General features: G+C 48.0%; 1 protein-coding gene across 3 annotated transcripts; it reads right to left on the bottom strand.

Moving 5' to 3' along the window:
• Window positions 1–297: 297 nt before the first annotated feature.
• Window positions 298–18,317, bottom strand: Slc31a2 (solute carrier family 31, member 2). 3 transcript variants are annotated; one of them, NM_025286.3, is made up of 4 exons: window positions 12,136–12,281; window positions 6,012–6,078; window positions 2,634–2,823; window positions 298–1,735 (listed from the first exon to the last, which is right to left on the bottom strand). In NM_025286.3, exons 1-4 carry the CDS (start codon window positions 12,139–12,141, stop codon window positions 1,567–1,569), a joined length of 432 nt encoding a protein of 143 aa, NP_079562.1. In that variant the 5' UTR covers window positions 12,142–12,281; the 3' UTR covers window positions 298–1,566. The 3 variants fall into 3 exon arrangements, with proteins under 3 accessions (NP_079562.1, NP_001277447.1, XP_006537775.1); NM_001290518.1 differs by lacking the exon at window positions 12,136–12,281 and adding an exon at window positions 7,056–7,163; XM_006537712.2 differs by lacking the exon at window positions 12,136–12,281 and adding an exon at window positions 18,253–18,317 and having other exon boundaries at window positions 299–1,735.
• Between the last annotated feature and the right edge of the window lie 515 nt (window positions 18,318–18,832).

Below are 18,832 nucleotides of genomic sequence, written 5' to 3'. Positions count from 1 at the left end.
ACTGCAAATAAAAAGATGACCAGGGTTTTGCTTCTGCCCCCCAGGATGGGAAGGTGCTGACTCTCAGGCCAACATGACAGTTACTCTCCCTACAGCAGGCACTTGTTCCAAGCAGTAACTTGCTAATGAACCTATCATGACTAATCTACCCACAGGCACATTTCCGGCCTCAGTTTCCCTGCACATAGAGGTGTCTTTATCACAGGCAGCCTTAGTCCTTGGTCTTACAGAGTGTCCCCCAGTGCCTGCATTGGTAATGTGTACTGTTGGAAAGAGAAGAAACGGACCAACAAACACAGACTGTTCAAAAATAGAAATTTATTAAAGTGTATTTGTTTTTAATTCCCAAAACTTCTTAAAACCATCTTTTCATTGGGCCCATGAGGTACTTGAACACAGACATTATAAAGTATGTAGCAGTGATTGTTGTGTGTGTGTGTGTGTGTGTGTGTGTGTGTGTGTTTTACTGTGTATCTCAGGCTGGCCTGCAACTCTCTATGTAGCTCAAGCTGGCCTCAAAGTCGCAATCTCCTGCCTCAGCCTCCCACATCCTGAAGATTACAGGTATATGTCCCCATTCCTGTCTTAACTTTTCTGTGTAAAGTGAAAAGGCTCAAATATCTGGAGTCCACCAAACTCTTAAAATGACCTAGCTTTGGTTTGATTGCTATTGCACCCTCAGTCAGTACCCAGCCCCAGCACACCCCTGCTGAGTCAGTACTAAAGTGACTGACTCACATTTCCTACCAGATCATTAGGAGTTAGCAGTAAGGAAATATAAGGGGCAGTCAGCTCTGTTATCAGATGCTGTCCTCTCTGGTGCACACAAGAGGCTCGGGCAAGGCTCTGACCACTAACCTGCTGCAGGCAGTGCTGTCAGACAGGAAGAGCTCATCTGTACACAGGACAAGCCCACAGCCTCAGTAACAGTCCTGGGTCTCTGCCTTTAATCAGCATCAGTCTTCCCTCGAGAAGGGGAGACAAGTCTCAACAGACACTGCCATCCATCCTGAATACAATGAGTTCATTAGAAATTTTGTTTTGTATGAATGTGCAAAACTGCCAACCAGGAGTTGAAAATGAAAAGCTTGTTTTGTCAATGACAATCCTCATGTGTTCCAAGGCAAAAAGGTGAGAACAAGGAGCTGGCGTGGTCTGTCCCCTAAAGGCTGGAGATGACCCTGACATTAAGGCACAAAGCAGAAGAGAGTATCCAGGTTCCATGGCCTTGACCACTGAAGCTCTTTGGAAAACTTTAATTTGCAGTCAGAGATCTGTGTCACAGGCTGGCCACCCTACCTCCAGCTTCTGGTCTCTCCATGTTCCCTTTGGTCACAGCTACTTGCTTAAGGCACCACAGGAGCCTGGGCCCTAGAGAGGCTGGGGAGGGAGGTAGCTTCAATGGCTTCTAAGCTCCAGGGACCATTTGCTGGTTTCATCTCAAAGTCTCCAGGAACTGGGAAAGAGGTGAGCAATGGCCACCATAAGGAAAAGCAGCTGAAGTACAATGTCTGGAACAGAGGCCCCAGCTCTCTCCAGCCCTCCGCACTGCACATCTCTGGCCCACTAAGTCATGTTGAGAAGTGGGTAGGCTAGGTAGTAGCCCACAGCCGAGCCCAGGACCACACCGAGGAAAATCCAGGTGTTGTAGGACATGACAGCCAGCATCACAAAGTAGCCAATTACCACCTGAATGACATGGACTAGGGACTGGCCAAAGTAACACAAAAACCACCTAGACATAAAAGAGAAACAAGTTAGATGAATGGGAATAAGCAGATGTGTTTTACTAGGGAGAGAAGGTCCAAGTTACAGCATAACATCTAGCAGAGATGTCTCTCCAAAGGGACACCTCTGCCACATTTCGCTCTACGCTTCCTGCTATCCTAGGCAAATGGGGAAACCATTATGGTTTATGTAGTCAGTTCTGTCTGATAAGGGATAAGAGGAAATCATTGAGAAGGCAGTGTCTCTCCCCTGAGTTGAACGTAGGAAGTGGGGTAGCAATGAAAAGGACAGGGACTTTGATGCTTCTGATGTTAAGTCTGGCCTACCACAAGTCTCTGAACCTTTTTGAGTGCTGGTTTTCTTATCAGTAAAACACTGAAAGAACCCCCTCACAGGGTGGTTATGAGGGCGTGAGGCATCTAGGTAAGGTTGCTGGTGATATAGCAGGCAGGCTTGTTAGACATACATGAGGCTGCAGAGAGGGCAGACTGGGGCCTGTAGGTGGTGGCCTGATCAGAGTGGGACCAGAGCACAGAAAGGATGCCTCCCTCTCCCACCAACTGGGATACCAGGCTGATGGCAGTTCGTGCTTTAGTACACTTGCAGATCTAGGTTTGAGAGCCTGGCAAGATCTATGGAAGGGTCAAGAACCCATGCTTGCTGTTTGACAGAGGCCTGCAGTACAGGTGTGAAGTTCCCTGCAGAAATCCTTAGGATCCTCCCAGGGGGCTGACTGATAGCTTTGGCTTAGACACCGCAGACCCAGGATCTAGGTCATCTTACTAAATACTTCCTGGAGCCCAAATTATCTTTCTGTGCATAGAGTTAAAGTTCTCTGGGTGAACCCAACCACCTCTCATGATGAGGGTGAATGCTCTGGCCTTCCTTCCACCTAGGGTTTGTACCTGAGGCGGGTCCTATTGTCTGAAGTTGATCTGGAGCCTGTAGAATCCTGGTCTGGTCCCAAGATGAACTGCTGGCTGTTGGTGGCAGGCAGGCTCTCCAGAGTCTTGTGGAGCAATTTGGCTTTGCCAACCTTGATGCCCTCATACAGTACTGCCAGGAGCAAGACTACCAGCACTGAGAGAGCCATGCCTGTGAAGAGGCCAAGTTGAAAAGTGTTTTGGTGTGCTCATCCTGTCTGGTGACTACAGATGACAGTGTGACACGTTTCAAAAAAGCTAGGAAAGGCTTTTACATGTTCTCATGAACAAATGATAAGAGTGTGAAGAGACTGATGGGCTAGCCCTGACCTGAATGCACATAACCTGTACATGTACTGAAACATCACAAAGCACCATTTACAATGGATAATTTTTGCTAATTCAAAATAAATAAGCTGGTCAGGTGTGGTGGCGTGTGCATTTAATACCAGCACTTGGGAGGCAGATAGATTTCTGAGAATAAGGAGGAGGAGGAGGAAAGAGGAAGAAGGAAGGAAGATGAAAAAGGGAAGAAGGAAGAAGAGAAGGAACAAGGAAGGGGGAGGAGGAAGGGAAGGGGGAAGAGGAGGAGGAGAAGCAGCAGCCACTGCCAAGCATAGGCACAAGCTTGAATTCCCAGCACTGGGAGAGCAAACATAACCAGATTCATGGGCTTGCTGGCTAGCCCAACCTAGCTTATGGAGTCAAGTCAGTTAGAAACCGTATCTCAAAAACAACAAAGATGTCATATGATAAATAATAGCCAAGGTTGTCCTCTGACATGCACACATAAGCAAATCCACTTCCACACATAAGTACACATGCATATATGTGCAAGTGCATATAAATAAAGAAGCAAGCTGGATGTTGGACACAGCATGTATGTAATTCTAGGTCCTCGGATAGCTGAGGCAGACCGACTACAAGTTCAGGGCTGCCTTGAACTGGAGAGTGAATTCTAGGCCATTCTAAACAACTTAGTGAGACTATATCTCAAAATGTTAAAAGGCCTGGAAACAGAGTGCTTGCCTGACACAAGTGAGGTCCAAGGTTTGGTCCGCAGTGCCCCAGAACAAGAAGGTCAAGTTGTAGAGCTAGCCTGGCAAACACTGCTTCTCTGGACACTTTCCAGGGGCCTAGTCCAGGAGGCAAGAGAGCCCAATTCCCCATCCCTCTGAATCCACTCCAGTCACCTGCCTCTTCTTCCTCACCTTCATTAGGCTGAGACCTTCATCATCTTATAGGTTCATCCCCATATATCCCAACCATACCCTCATTCCACCCCAGGGTGGGAGCCATGTTCCTTCCCTTTAGCCTAGAGAGTCAAAGCGTCAGTCAATAAGGCTAGGAAAATGCTATGTAACTTCCAACTGTAGGTTTTACCTTTGTGTGTATATGTACACACAATATGTATATATGTGTATTTGTTCATGTGTGCATGTATGTGAGTGAGTAAACTGTGACCCTCAAGATTGTGTTATTTACTGCAAAAACCTGTTTCTACTTGTGGTATGGCTCAGCTCTAGCACACACCTTTAATCCAAGAGCTTTCTGTTTATTGTAAACAGGATTAAAGTCAACCAAGGTCAAGAGGTGGAGCACTCAGCCATTTGACAGAGAGTGAACACAGGACCAAAGCACAGAGAGTAAGAGGAAGGCAGGAGAATGGAGGGGAGGAAAGTATGAGGGAGGGACATCACTTTGAGGGGTTTTTGAGAGGGCATGTAGGAGTTCCCTTCTGGGATGACAGCTCTGGAGGAAGATCAGCTGGGTGCTTTCTCTGCCTCTCTGAGTTAGCAGACTTTCACCCCAGCATCTGGCTCCCAAGTCTCCACTGGCAAACTTGAATTATTGAGACTTAGTTAAAAAACATGTGTAGAGGCTGGGGTCAACACTAGGTGCCCTCTTCTATGGCTCTCTGCCTTGTTTTTGATACTGGCTCTCTCATTGAAGCTAAAGAGATGTCTGGAAGCCGCAGGAATCCTCCTACCTCTAACTTCAATGCTAGGATTATGGGTTGCTATGCTCACCTTTTATATGGGTTCTGGGAATCAAATTTAGATATACATGCTGTCTCTGCAAGCTCTTTATCGCCTGAGCCATCTCCCTAGCCCCTAGGGTAAGTATTTAAAGTCTCATGCATTTCACCCATGTTCTCTTAGGATACCTGCTCTTAGAAGCTAGCCATTCTGCTATGAGGAAGCCTAGGCTTCAGTGGGCACCACTGTGAGGCTCACAGGAGAGACCCAGGTGAGGCTGTAGTTCACAACCAATACACTCTCAAGAAGACCGTAACCAGCCACCGTCCGGCTCCATTGCACGAGGCCCTGAGTGCAGACCACTTAGTTAGCATGGTCAACCCACAGGATCTTGGGGAGATACTAACAAAAGTGTTCTACTCCACTCCTTAGTCTGCGGGGGAGGCTGTGAGGTGCACAGGCAGCTTGTTTCTGCACTCTCCTGCAGAAGTCCCCTTCCCCACAGGCTCTTTCACAGTGAGGCTTGCTTCCCTGGCTTGCCTCTGCTTTTCCCTCGGAAGCTCTGCTTTCCCCCACCCCTGCCCCCCTCCTGCCTTGCAGCAAGCTGGGGGGTTCTTTCCACCTCCCTGGCTGCTCCGAGAGGACTCAAGGAGCCACGGGTGCCAGCCTGAGTAAGACAAATGACAAAACTCCTCAGCTTCAGTGGCACCAAGGCCAGCACTCTCCCAGATAAATAGGTGCAGCTGGTGCCTACCCTTAGAGAAAGAAAATTAGGGTCCCACGCTTAAATCATAGAAAAGAGGTAATCAGAGGTCACAGACAGTTATGGCCGGCCATAAAACTAGTTCCTGATAGCCCCACAAAAGACAATCTTTAATCCCCCTCTGATCCTCACAATTCCACCCTACCAAATGGTATCATGTGTGAGTTATGACTTAACCTCCCCTGCCTTTCCTCCCCCGCCTTCCTTCCCCTTCACCCTAAGCATTCAAGGAAAATTCTAACTGCGCTGTATATAAGTGTTAAGACATCTGAGCTTGGGGTCACACTCTGAACCTATGCTGCGGGGAGGTTTGCTATCCGAGTCAAGACTCTAATAAAGGACTCTCATGCAAATTGCAGCAGACTGTGCAATTCCTGAGCTCTCCTGGGTTTCCCCGATGAATCGGGTATAACAGCTGGACAATGGCCATCTACTGAACAGAAGGGCCCATCTGCCATGACAGGCATCTGACCAATTTCTAGCCTGCTTTAGAATGATAAATGCGAACTTCTAGCTCACCATGCCTTGCTTGTCCACAGAAAATAAAGAGAACCCAGGTTCTCTGATGCCTGGCATGACAGGCTTGCAAACTTTAAGCCTGACCTTCCCAATTCTTACCTGTAGGGCTGTGGACCCTCCAGAAATCAAAGAGAAGCACGGCCTCATCTGAGAAGATGAAATGCATCTGAAAGAGATGAGAATATCCATCACAGGATGCTTGGACACAGAGGTCCCACTTCCCAGTGTTCTCTAGCAGCCACCTTCAGAGACCTCCTGGGGCTACAGGGCTCCCAGGCTAGAAAGGCCATTAGAGGCCATGTGGAAGAGGAGGGGCTTGCCCAAGTGTGTCAGTAACACCTGTGACTGAGCCCTGCTCCATGGGGAAGTAAAGATGGGTAGTGCCTACTCTCAAAACGCCAACCAGACTCCGGATGACACAGTATCTTTGGGTCGTAAGGAGATATCCCCTCTGTTTCTCCAAACTCAGTAGGAAGCCCCAGGCCAAGCCTTTTGCTCAGTTCTGGAAAACACTCCAGGAGTGAGCAGGGAGCCCTCTTTGTCCTTGTGAACCTGGACAGATGTGTTAGAGTCTGTTGTGCAGGGCTAAGGGCAGATGTCTCCCATCTGTACACCACACATCCACTCATTCACTAGAATCTTTGCTGACCCTAGTCTGTGGCCAGCATTGAGAAGGTGGGAAGAGGGTGAAGCACTTGCCTTAAATATGTGAGGCCCTAGGTTCAAGGTTCAACCTCTAATACCACTAAAATAATAATAATAATAATAATAATAATAATAATAATAATGAAACACACCGATTCAATCCAACTCGCACTCCCTCCCTCAACTCCATCTCATCTTTGGATAGGAAAAAGAAGCCCCAAAGGGAAAGGGATTTGCCCTGGGTGGGCTTCATAAAAGACCCTGTAGCTCTCAATGAGTGTTCCAGGGGAGAGGACTTGGAGAGAGAGTATGGGTTCTCAGAAAGGTTATGGGATTTTACACTGAGGCATATTTCCATGGGCAAGCAGATGGACAAACGGATTAGGTTAGCTGCAACCTTGTCTAGAAACTGCCATTGGGCATCCTGGCCACCTGGGAGTGAGAGACACAAGCTTGTTTGTAGGTGACAGCCACATGTCACAGATCATACACATCTACCTTTTCCTTCTCTCCTCTTCTCAAGATGTAGGAGCAAAGAAGATAATAAAGACTAGTAGGATGTCAGTGGGCATGGGATTTCACAGCTCCAATCCCTGCTCTGGGAAGGCTGAGGCAGCTGCACTATTGTGAGTTCAAGGCCACTTGGTTCCATAGTGAGTTCCAGAATGTGGGGGTTTAAGTAAGAATGGCCCTTGTAGGCTCACATATTTGAATGTTTAGTCACCAGGGAGCAGCATGACTTGAGAAGGACTAGGAAGTATGGCCTTGTTGGAGGAAGTGTGTCAATGGGCTTTGAGGTTTCAAAAGCCCACACCAGGCCTCTGTGTGTGTGTGTGTGTGTGTGTGTGCGTGTCTCTGTGCCAATGGATCAGGATGCAGCTCTTAGCTACCGCTCTGGTGCCGAGCTCCCTGCCATGACGATGAATGACTAACTCTGAAACCCTAGGTTCTGAACTAAGCGCTTTCTTCTGTAAGATTTGCCTTGGTCATTGATGTCTCTTCACAGCAACAGAACAGTGACTGAGACACAGGTCAACCTGGAGTAAAGTGAGTTATCATCTCAAAACCATAAAAGGATAGTAGAGCAAACCAGATCTGTCAGTCGAGGACTTTCGGGAGCCTGCGCCCCATCCCAGGGAAGTTGTGAGAAGCCAGAGTGCAGCCATTCACATGAGGTGACAGCCAGTGGGCTCTCTTTCCCATGCCTGTCAAAGCTAGAGGAATCTCTCTCAATTCCATGAGAACCACAGGCTCTTAAGACACTCTCTGAGAGATGAACTCTGTAATCAAGTAAATCCGAGAGCACCTGGACCTGGGCAAAATACAGCCTAACAGCTCTTTCCTGCTAGAAGGCAGAGCCTAGCACCTTGTCCCCTGCCTGCTTCCTGCTCCGTTTTCTCGTCGGACAGTATTTAACTTGGGAGAGTGTTAATCTATTATCTGTGGGTGTGCTGTCCAGCAGGCGTTTTGCTCAGGCAGACTGGCTTCAGAGTCTGTGCTCTCAACACAACCTCTGAGGAAGCCCAAGGCCACAATGAGGTGGTGGCGGCATCAGGAATGGAACCCAGGTCTTCAAACCCGACCTTCATTTGTCATAAGTAAACAGACACTAATTTGTATTGAGAACCCATGGGCCTGCTTATTTGTTGTTAAAGATACCTATATCTATACCTATCTACCTGTTTATCCAGAGAGGGACGGGGAGGGGGAGGGGGAGGGGAAGGGGGAGAGGAGAATCTTAATATGTATTGGAACTTGCTATGTACACCAGATCCACCTGCTTCTGCCTCCCAAGTGCTGTGATTAAAGGAATGTACTACCTAATCTGGCAAAAATATTTTTATTTTAATTATGTGTATAAGTGTGTGTCTCTGTGTGTGTTTTGTTTGTGAGTGCAGTGCCCACTGAGGCCAGAAGAGGATGCCACATCCTCTGGGATCCAGAGTTACAGCCAGTTGTGAACTGCCCCAGGGTGGCATAGGTTCTGGGAACCAGTCCTCTGCAAGAACAGTACATAGCATTAACTGCTGAGCCATTTATCTGGTCTGTTTTGTTGTGTTTTAGTCAAGGTCTTGTGTTGCCCAGGATGGCCTTGACTTGAGAACAGTTCTGAACTTCTGACCCTCAGAGGATGGCGTCCGAGTGCTGGGGTCAGAAAAATGCACCACACTTAGTTTCTGTGGTACTGGGGATTAGATCTATGGCTGTGTGTGTGTGCTAAGCAAGCACTCAGCCAACTGAGTCCCTGACTGTTAGCTTTAATATTTCCAAAAGATGTGAAAATAGAAGAGACAAGGCCATGCTGGGAGAAGCTGTGATAGGAGGAAACCACAGGTGGAAAGATCCCCATGCACTCCCCACAGTGATGCTTGGGGCTCTCAAGGGATAGAGAAAGGAAGCAAACAGGACTGTGGTATCCGAGGACAGGGAAGGAAAGCCAGTGGTCAAGGCTACAGCTGAAAAACAGGATGCAAAGCGGGTGGAAAGAGGTTAGGAAGTAAGATGCTGAGGCACAATGAAGAACAAGAGAAGACAAAAAACAAAACAACAAAACACAGGTGTGCACAGGCCTGGTTCTACATACACAGAGCGAATTACAGGTGAGCCACTGAGTGTGGAGACTGCCAACAAGCTCCACGCTGCCCAAGCAGCTTAGTGAAGGACATCACGTTCCCTTAAGACCCCAGGGCTTTACTAAAAATACATGTGCCTGGGCCTACTTAGACCTGTCAATCAGAACCCAGGAGAAGAGCCAAATGGTCTTGCGATGACCCATTTGAGGAAAGGGTTCCGATGCTCACTGTGCGTGGTACAGTTTGAACAGAGGAGCAAAGCCAAGTGGACAGAACACAGATTCTGAATCTGTACATCCCGTCTCTGCCTTCCTCTTCTCATAGGAAGAGCCACACAGCAAGCTCCTGTTGGAGCTCAGCCTCCCCACCTGTAAAATGGAGACTGACCCCCAGGAAGACGTTCCCTTGGTCTGGCTTTACTTTCTCAGATCCCTGTGAACTTGATGCAGAGAGGCTCCCATTGTGAGCTTCACTCCGACACTGAGGCACAATGACAAACAAGAGAAGACAAAAAACAAAACAAAAAACAAAACAAAACAAAAAACAAACAACAACCCCTCCCCCCCCCAAAAAAAAACTATGTCTCTACTTGTGAGTAGAGAGGGATGTCTCAACTGTGTGTGTTCTATTCCCCATGTTTAGGCTTGACCCCTGTGGAACTGGAATGTTGGGATGGCTGTTGTACTTGGCACATAGGCCTTTTAGTTCTGACTTGCATCAGCAACACTGCTGTGCCTACACTAGAGCTAACCCCCCTGAAGACCCTAGATCTGCAGAGATCTGATTGAATAGCACCACCGCACAGCCCTCTGTCTTCCGAGGCCCTGCACAGGCTTGCACCATGTTTAGTTCCCATCCCACCTTCGCTATTGCCAGGTACTTAACTGAGCTTTTGTTTGTAGGCCCATGCACTTAGAGTCCTACAACTTTCCAGCTGACATTCTTAGCTTCAAATGGTAGCATGCGCCATAAGCACTCTGGGTATTTCTGGGGCAGGTGTCTGTAGGGGCATGCCTAGAGAAGCGGTCTGAATCACCCCATCCCCTGTCTACTAGGTACAGGTAGGTACTGGCCCTGTAAATTACGTAAGAGCCTCTATCTGGAGATACGAGTAGTCACTTCAGAATCATGATGACTAGTGAGTGAGTACTTTATCTTCCTAATATGAAAGCAGCACTTGGCAGATATAAATAGCTAAAATAGTACCAAATAGGAAAATAATTTTGAGTTCCACCATCCTGAGGCTCCTCGTTAGAATTCCACATGAATAGTTAATGGCCTGGGGAAAATGCTCACAAAAGAACAATATTGTGAAGCAAACAGGCATAACTCCATGTATACCACAGGTGCCTTCATAGGCCTGCAGGAGAGACCTCCCGCACCATCTCTGCCAGGTGGAGGTTGTGCTCAGCACGCCTTCACCCAGTCTGGCTGGTAAAGCAGTTGGCATGCATGAATGGAATGTCTTTGGTAGCTCATCTGGTCAACTGGGAGTTTCCACAACTCATTTTATTCTATCATTCTTTGGACCCAGGCCAACTACCTCAGAAGAAACAAAACAAAACAAAACAAAAACAAAAAAGCCAACACCCTTTGCATCTACAGGAAAACCTAGACACCTCTCTCAAGCAATCTCTCCTTTTCTTATGCTAGAAATGTGCAGGCTGAGACCAAGGAGAGAAGGCTGGGGGCATCTGAACCACTTAGCAAGGGAGATGGAAACAGGAGGGGACAGGAGGGGACAGAAGCAGGGAGGAGCAGGGAGGCCCAGTGATGTCCTGGAGACAATGCCACCTGTGGGAGGAGAGGCAGCTGCCTGGGAGAGTTGGGAAGCAGGAACAGGAGGCAGCTGTCAGGACAGACTGCAGGGTGTCCTCACTCATAAGGAATGATTCATTCCACTTCCTACCGAGTTCAAAACTCCTGTTCCCCCTGCCCTTCCTCACTTCTGTATTTTGGCTAAAGAAAAGGATTTGAAATCAGCACACCCAGACTTAGGAAAAGGGACCGCAGCTTTCAGTTGGCAGGTTCTGCGGTGAGGTATGCAAGGGCAGAACCCTATCGAGTTCCCACTGGAGATAAATCTGCCTCTATGGCAGTTTATCGAGGCTTTATGCAGGGCGGCACCTCACAGAGGAGGGACCGTAGCCAAGAAAAGAACCATTCTCAAGACTTGATTTTTTTTTTGTTTTTTGTTTTCCTTTTATTTGTGGTTAAATTTAAAGAAAAGTGCCTTCGTTTTTAACCAGACACCAGAAAAGGATGGAGGCCTGTGTGGTGCTGCTGACTGCCTGGAGACCTTTGTTAAGGGTTTCCCATCCATTTCCTGTACTAATGGATCTGCAGGAGGTGGGACGCCTCTCCACCAAACAGCCTGGCTAGACTTCCTGTCGTACATTCAGACACCTTTGTGACATGAAGAAACAGAGGATTTCCTCAGAGAGCAGAGTCTTGCAAGCTGTCATTCTCTGTCTAAGAGGAACCTCACCAGGAAAACACGTCTGTTGAAAGCCCTACTTTCGGATTCATAGGAAAGATTGGGAGGTGGGGGAGTAACTGGGTCCATGTTAAAGAAACAGTTCCAGGAACCTGCCCAGGACAGGCCGAGCCGGGGGTGGGGGTGGGGGTGGGGGTGGGCGGGGGGAGTGTACTCAGGGGCTGAACCCTGCGGGACCACCCTTGGAGGAAACCTTTCCGGAATGCCCTAAATCTGGTTAGAGCCCGGGAAGGGACCGCGGACAGCTGTCCTTGCTCTCCAACCCACCTGCAGCGTCCCAGCTGGGGCTGGCCTGGCTGTAGTGACTGACTCCTACCTAACAGAGAGGGACAAACTTCCAGAGCCACAGCTAGCTTTTCCTGCCGCGCTCCCCAGCCCTACTCCTGCTGTGACAGCGGCGATGACACATTCCCCCCCACCCCACCCCGGGGTCGAGAGCTGCGAGGATCTCCAGGGTACCGCCCAGCCCGTCCACCTTCGTCCCCTCCGCTGCACAGCGCAGACTCACCGGCATGGTGAGCACACTAGACGGCCGCCCGGGTCGCGTCTGTCCGCTCGCTGCTCGGGACTCAGCCCGGGACTCTACTCAGGACTCTACTTGGGACTCGACTAGGATTGCGGCTGCTACCGCGCCCTGGCCACGCGAGTCACGTGGCCCGGTGAGGTGGCGCGCGGGCGCCTGGGAGTTGTGGTCCTCACTCGCGCGCCACCTCACGGCCCAGGCCACGCCAACCGCGGGGGACCCACGCGCACAACCCCTGAGTTGTGCGACATCTCCGAAATCCCCAGCGGCCCAGGCAACCTGTAATTGACCTTGCCTTGGCAATTAGCATGAAAATGTTTATTACTTTTTGATCAGATATCTCGTTAAGCTTAACACATGTTGAGTGCAAAATTAAAAGGTTCATCCCAGGAACACAAAAACAACAAATTAGGAGTGCATTAAATCAACTACGCCCTAGACGCTCCCTGTCGCCACTTTATCTTCTACAATCTGATGAGCACACAGCAGTGCACAGTTGTAATTTTCTTTCTGTGTACATTCTCACAATGATTACGTTTCTATATTGCACAAGGTTTTCATCTTCCTTGTAGGTAATTTAAAAAATCTTAGTTTATTTGGGCTACATTAACAAACTATAATAGACTGCGGGCTTATAAACCATGGACATTTGTTTCTCACAGTCCCGAAGTCCAAGGTCGGGGCTCAGATTCCATTACACCCCAGGGCTGCTTTCGGCTTACGGACTGCTTTTTTCTCATTCTCCCTCACACGCACTAGGCTGTATTTGTTTTCTTACTAGGTTGATAAACTTTTTCTCTCGTTAGTATTTCCATTGCTTTTTTTTTTTTTTTTTTTTTTTTTTTTTTTTTTTTTGGTGTGTGTGTGTGTGTATTGTCTTTTCATCTCACTGATTTAATTTTATCAGGAATATATATCAAACTTTTAACATTAATTCTTTCCCTAACATCAAGAATCTTTCATATACGTTCTTAAACACACTTGGCAATCCTTTGCCAACCAATCTGCCCATATGTTCCCCTCAAAGAACTCTGACCAAGGGTTAGCTGAGACACTGAGACTGGAGTCGGACATCTCAGCTCAAATCCTGAGTTCTGGAGTATTAGCCATGAGGCCTCAGATAAACAGCTTTATACATCTAAGGCTCAGCTTCCTGATCAGATTTAAAAATAAATATATACTAGAGTCTATGTCACATAGGTGTTGAAAGACTTAGATGAAAACACAGGTTGAATTCTCAGCATTAAACCTGGCAGTGGAGCCTTGTGTGATAAATGGAAGCCATTGTCATGATTAACAGCAAATATTTCCACCCTGTGAGAGAGCCACCTGCAAAAGGTTAAGCTCAGGGTCACACAGAGTTTGGCCAAAGCTAAGGGGAGTTGTACAGCCTCAGAGAAAACATATCTGCAGGACTCACAGGAGGGTAAAAATCTATCTAACCTCAGTGGCTAATGGGCTAGGCCTTTTGAAGCCTCTGGAACCCAAAAGCAATGGAGGGAGTTGGAAATTTGGGGCTACTTTTTATTGCTTTATGCCTCCCACAGTAGCAGCCATGAGTAGGCTCTTGTGCCAATGCATGCCCCTTCCCCCTTATTACCCATGGAAAGATTAGCAACTTAGCCTCATTCATTCGAAGGTTTTCGTTGGCTTTGCCCCAATCTGATGACCTTCACACTTAGTTCTAGCTTCCTTGTGGATATTATGGTTACAGCTTTTAATCCTGTATTCAAGAGCAGCTGGTTACTCATAATCCACCAAAGACTGACTGCCCTTTCCCTGGCTCCCAGGAAAAGGAACTGGACTCAGATACAGAATTCTAGACCTTAACATTACACCAGAGCTATCCACACTGGGGTCTGTGTCAGGATTCTTTCTTTCTGGATTCTTTTTAGACAGCCTGTGGACTCACTTCACTCCCCTATCTCCACAGCATAGATCTGGATCCTGAGACAAAATCTAGGCAGGAAAGGCGGCGGCATCCCGGAGAGAAGCATAGGGCCCTATTAACTGAGCACCGAGGTTACTCAGCTAGTAGTGGGGCAAATCCGACTAGCCATTATGTATTAATCTATCCTGCTCCTTAAAAAGCATTTCAGGCAGCCTAGAGATGGTCCAGGAATTAAAAAAAGGATGAAATCTGTGAGGTAAAGAGTCTCAAAGATCAAAGAAGGGACGCAACGGAGTTACTCAGAACTCCGACCATGGGACACGAGAATTGGCAGCTATGATGGCGCTGGGGTGGGCACAGAGCTAGGATGGGGACCAGACTGGCGTGAGCATTGGGCTAGGGTGGAGGACTATGACAGTGAGGGCTCTCAGCAGCAGCAGGGAGCATACATGGAAAGTCATCTGGGGTCGATCCACCGAGCACCTTCCAAGCAGAGACTTTGCCCTTTCTACAGGCTTGGAGCACTGATTAGCTCCTTCCTAAGCTCCAGGTTCCTCTCTCTACGTGGGCTTTGCCACTGTTGGGACACTGATGTCTTTCCTTGCTCCTGAGCCCTCCTTTGCTCCTGAACATGACTCTGCTCACTTGGGTGGCTAAGCCCTGTGGGGAGCTCCTCGGGATTCCTATTTCATAAGTTCCAGTTCTCGAGGAGCCAGAGACTCCCTGATGTCCCTTTCCCCTGCCACGGAATGTCCCATGTTTTGTCTTCCAGGCATCTGCGCTCCTAGCTTTGAGAGAGTTGGCGGTGGCCATGGCAGTATCTGCAGGGAAACAGATTCACTGATGGGACTCTACTGTGGCAAGGCCTATGGAGACCCCTTCCCACTTGACAGGGATCTGTGACAATATTGGTGGTTTCTATGTTTATTACCTAATAACGTGCTACAAGCTCTCTCTGCTTCTGCTATGCTCTTTATACTCACAGCAATACTTAGTTTCACTTTGTTGTCATGGGCAAGGCCTGTATCATGCAGGCTGGAAGCCCTGGGGATGATCCCATGCTTTTCTGAAAACCCTCCTCTCCTCTCTCTCCCTCTATCGATCCTTCAGATGTGACCATCAGTCCTGGGTATTTGGGGGACACATAATTATGTCCCTAGAGAAACAGCTACAGTCACACTGAGTAAGTCTGTGGCAGTTGTGGAGAGCAATCCTGCTTGCATAACTATTCTGAGGAAACTATGTTTGGCCAACAGAGACTTAAATGTGGAAGCTGTGTCAGATTGATAGAGACTTAAAACGATGGTTTTCGGAAGGATGGTTTCAAAAGTCGGCAGGTGCCTATCAGGAAAGATTCCTTGGTACAATGAACATGTCTCTGTCTGCAACTTACAAAGTATTATGACAGAGGGTTCCTATTTGACGAGTGGACGTATGCCCACACATGGTTAATGTGTCTTTCATCTTGCACAGCCATATAACTTCATTTGCTGCCAGCTGAGCATGTGCTCATGTTCACAGGACATGCCTGGCTGGACATTTACTTTTGGTTTGTTGAAATTGTGCTTTGTAGTACAAAATAGGATTGGGGGTGATTAACCCAGTGGGAAAGAGAAGGAGGAAGGGAAACTACTGGGGACTTTTACAATAATCCCGATGTTACGACTTCTTGAAATGAAATAACCAATGATGGCAGTGCTCGGGCGAGCAGGATTGTGGTTGTAAAAATAAAGATGGCTCCAGCTATTTGGGGCCACCTGCTTAAATGCCACTGTATTCACTTTCACTGACACCACACATCGGTCCTCAGGTTCCAGAACCCTTCCAGCACTGGTCCCCGGCAGAGAATCTTGGACGCACCCAAGTGCCTCTGTTCCTGGGAGCCCAGACTGGCTCTGAAACCTGCTGAGGTGAGGGAGGGCAGGGGCCAGTCAGCTTCTCTCTGGATGTCTTCGTTTCCTCTGATTGCTAGAACAAATTTCCTGACGAGTTAAAGCAACACGCACTTCCCCTCTTGGGGTTGTGCTGGTTTGAAGACCGAGGATAGGTTTATTGGGGGTGAAGTCAACCCATCAGCAGGCTCCAAGCACTACCCTCAGAGGCTCCAAGGAGAGAGTCTGGCTCCTCGTCCCTACCCCTCCCTAACGTGTTCTAAAGCTACATTCCAAGCACTTGAGGATCAACAGCTTCCCCACCCCCACCAACTATGCGACATCTTCATCTTCCCCACAACCTTGTGTTGCAGAACTCCTTCCCCAGAGAGCTAGAAACAAGCAGACACCCCCTTGTTTCAGGGCACCAGTAACAGTCTACGAAAGTCCAACTTAGGGAGCCAGCAAGCCTACTGGGCTTTCCTTCAGGGTGTGGGTGAGGAGATACAGTAGTTCAGGTGACCCCGAAGCAGCTACAAAGCCACATTCCAGCTTGGCTGCAGCAATGGAATTATCCCTTCAGTTAGCCTTACACAGTTTGTATACTATAGCCCTTCCAGGGTCATTAAGTCACATGCAATTAGGACAAAATAATAGACAGCCGACTGGAAGGTAGGTATAGGAGGGAGTGTGGCCAGAATTGTAGACACAGGTCCAGTGACCCTCTCTACTCCTTCTGTTCTTTTTGAGTGAACCTCAACATTCAACAGAGCCAACCCTGAAGGTCTATTGAATGAAACTGGTCTCAGCAGCTCTCATGAAGATGGACAGTTGTTATACCTGGAGGGCAGCAATCCACAACACCTCTCATCAGCCTTCTTCTGCCTCCTTTTAACCTTTGTGGATATTTCTAGACCTAGCCAGATAGCCTAACATCATCTCTCCATCCCAGGACCCTCCACTGGAGCATGGGTGCAAATCCTCTTTTGACTTGAAAGCTAGCACTCATTGCTTCCAGGGACCAGGGCTTGGTGCTTTTGTAAGGCCATAGTGTCTGTAACTTATTGCCTGCCTGGATGATCCTTCCACTCAAACCTCAGACCCCAGACAGCCGAGAGACACAGGCTGTCTTGCTTTTGTCTGCTGCCTATGCTGTGTGTGTGTTCATTCACTGCTGAGGCTGGGTTTAAGGAGGATGGGTACACTTCCCTGCCTGAACTGTGATTCACACCGGATCTGAGGTTAGCCAATGCAGGCACCAAGGACTCACATGCCTGTGACCTGCAGGAGGAGATTCCACTCGTTCCTATCAAAGCTGCACCATGCTGTGAGGCCAGGGGCTCAAACTGTCCTGTATCTGTAGGATAAGCTGGTCTGAGGAACAGAGCTATCCGTGTCCCGGACAGCAAATAGCAACAAGTCATGATTATGTTTTGAAAGATCACTGAAAGGCAGGGGACCTAGCTCAGTTGTTTGAGTGTTTGCTTAGCACGCACGAGGCCCTAGGCTCTATCCCTGTGACACATAAAATGCATATATGGTGATGTACCTCAAACGTCAGCATGAGGGAGGTAGAGGCAGGAGGGTTAGAAGGTCAAGGCCACTCTCAGTTACACAAGACTCAGTCTCAATTAAGAAAAAAAAAATGTCATGGGGCTGGAGAGGTGCCCCATGGTTAGCAGTGCATGCTGGTCTTTCAGAGGACTCAGGTTTACTTCCCACAAACCATCCATGTCAGGCAGCTCACATGCCTGTAACTCCAACTCCAGGAGAACCCATCCCCCACAGCTTCCAAAGGTGCTGGCACTCACTACTTGTACCACCGCAAAGGCTCGTAATTAACAAGAAAATGCAGTCTTTAGAAATAAGGTGAATATTCAATTGTAGCAACATACACATCATACACAGGGGCTGGGGGTGGCTCAGTAGTAAAGAGTGCTTGGCGTGCAAGCGTGAGGATCTGAGTTCAGACCCATACAATCCCTAGAAACCATGAAGAAAACTGGGTGTGGTCATACATGCCTGTAACCTGTGCACTGGCTGGTAAATAGCAGAAAGAGGGGCTCGCTGGATTCCCTGGGAATGGCAGGCTCAGTGAGTCACCTTGTCTCAAGGGAATAAGATGGTGAATGATAGTGCAGGACATAGATCTTCCTGTGGCCTCTGAGTACATGCACGGGTGCACATTATGAACACACATTATGTATACACACACACACACCACACAAACACACACAACACACACAAACACACACAACACACATACACACACACACTATGCACACAGACACAGATAGACACACACACACAACATATATCATAAAAATTGATCGTCTTTACCGTTCTAGAGGGTGGAATTCAGCAGCGTTGAGCATAACTGCAGTGCTGTGTGACCAACCCCCAGAACTCTCAATGGTATGAAAGTGAAATTCTACACTCATGATCCCCTCCTGTCCCCTGTCCCTGTACATTTTGTTCCATCTTTGTGATTTCACAACTTTGATAACTCAGATAAAGAGAAGCACACAGTGTTTGCCTTCTTGTGGCTGATCTGTTTCACTTAGCATAATGTCTTCAGGGCTTTTTCTGCGTTGGAGCCGGTGTCTGAGTTTCTTTACCATTTAAGACTAAATAATGTTGTATCGTATGTTCAGAACGTTGCTTTGCTCATTCATCTGTCAGTTCACACTTGTGTTGTTCTCATCTGGCTAACGTGGACGACATTGCTGTGCATGTAGGTCGATTAAACTAAAGTTTCCTAAAGGCAAGTCTTTATCAAGAATCTACACTGAGAGTTCTTATGAAAAAAATTTCTGACATTTTTCTTTTGTATTTTTTTTTAGGGGAGGAGACCCCCTGTTTCTTTTTCAACTGTCCCATCCTATCCTGGCCTCCTGTAGAGTCCCCGGGGCATACAGGC

The sequence above is a fragment of the Mus musculus genome, chromosome 4, assembly GCF_000001635.26.
Source record: "Mus musculus strain C57BL/6J chromosome 4, GRCm38.p6 C57BL/6J".
Lineage (NCBI taxonomy): Eukaryota > Metazoa > Chordata > Mammalia > Rodentia > Muridae > Mus > Mus musculus.
This window is presented reverse-complemented; position numbering and strand designations above follow the sequence as displayed.

Excerpts from the sequence above, each read along its gene's own strand:
- Slc31a2 (NM_025286.3), bottom strand. Across the intron at positions 2,824-6,011 it reads GAGGGTCCACAGCCCTACAG|GCATGGCTCTCTCAGTGCTG; the intron begins GTAAGAATTGGG and ends GCCTCTTCACAG. Across the intron at positions 1,736-2,633 it reads GACAATAGGACCCGCCTCAG|GTGGTTTTTGTGTTACTTTG; the intron begins GTACAAACCCTA and ends TTTTATGTCTAG.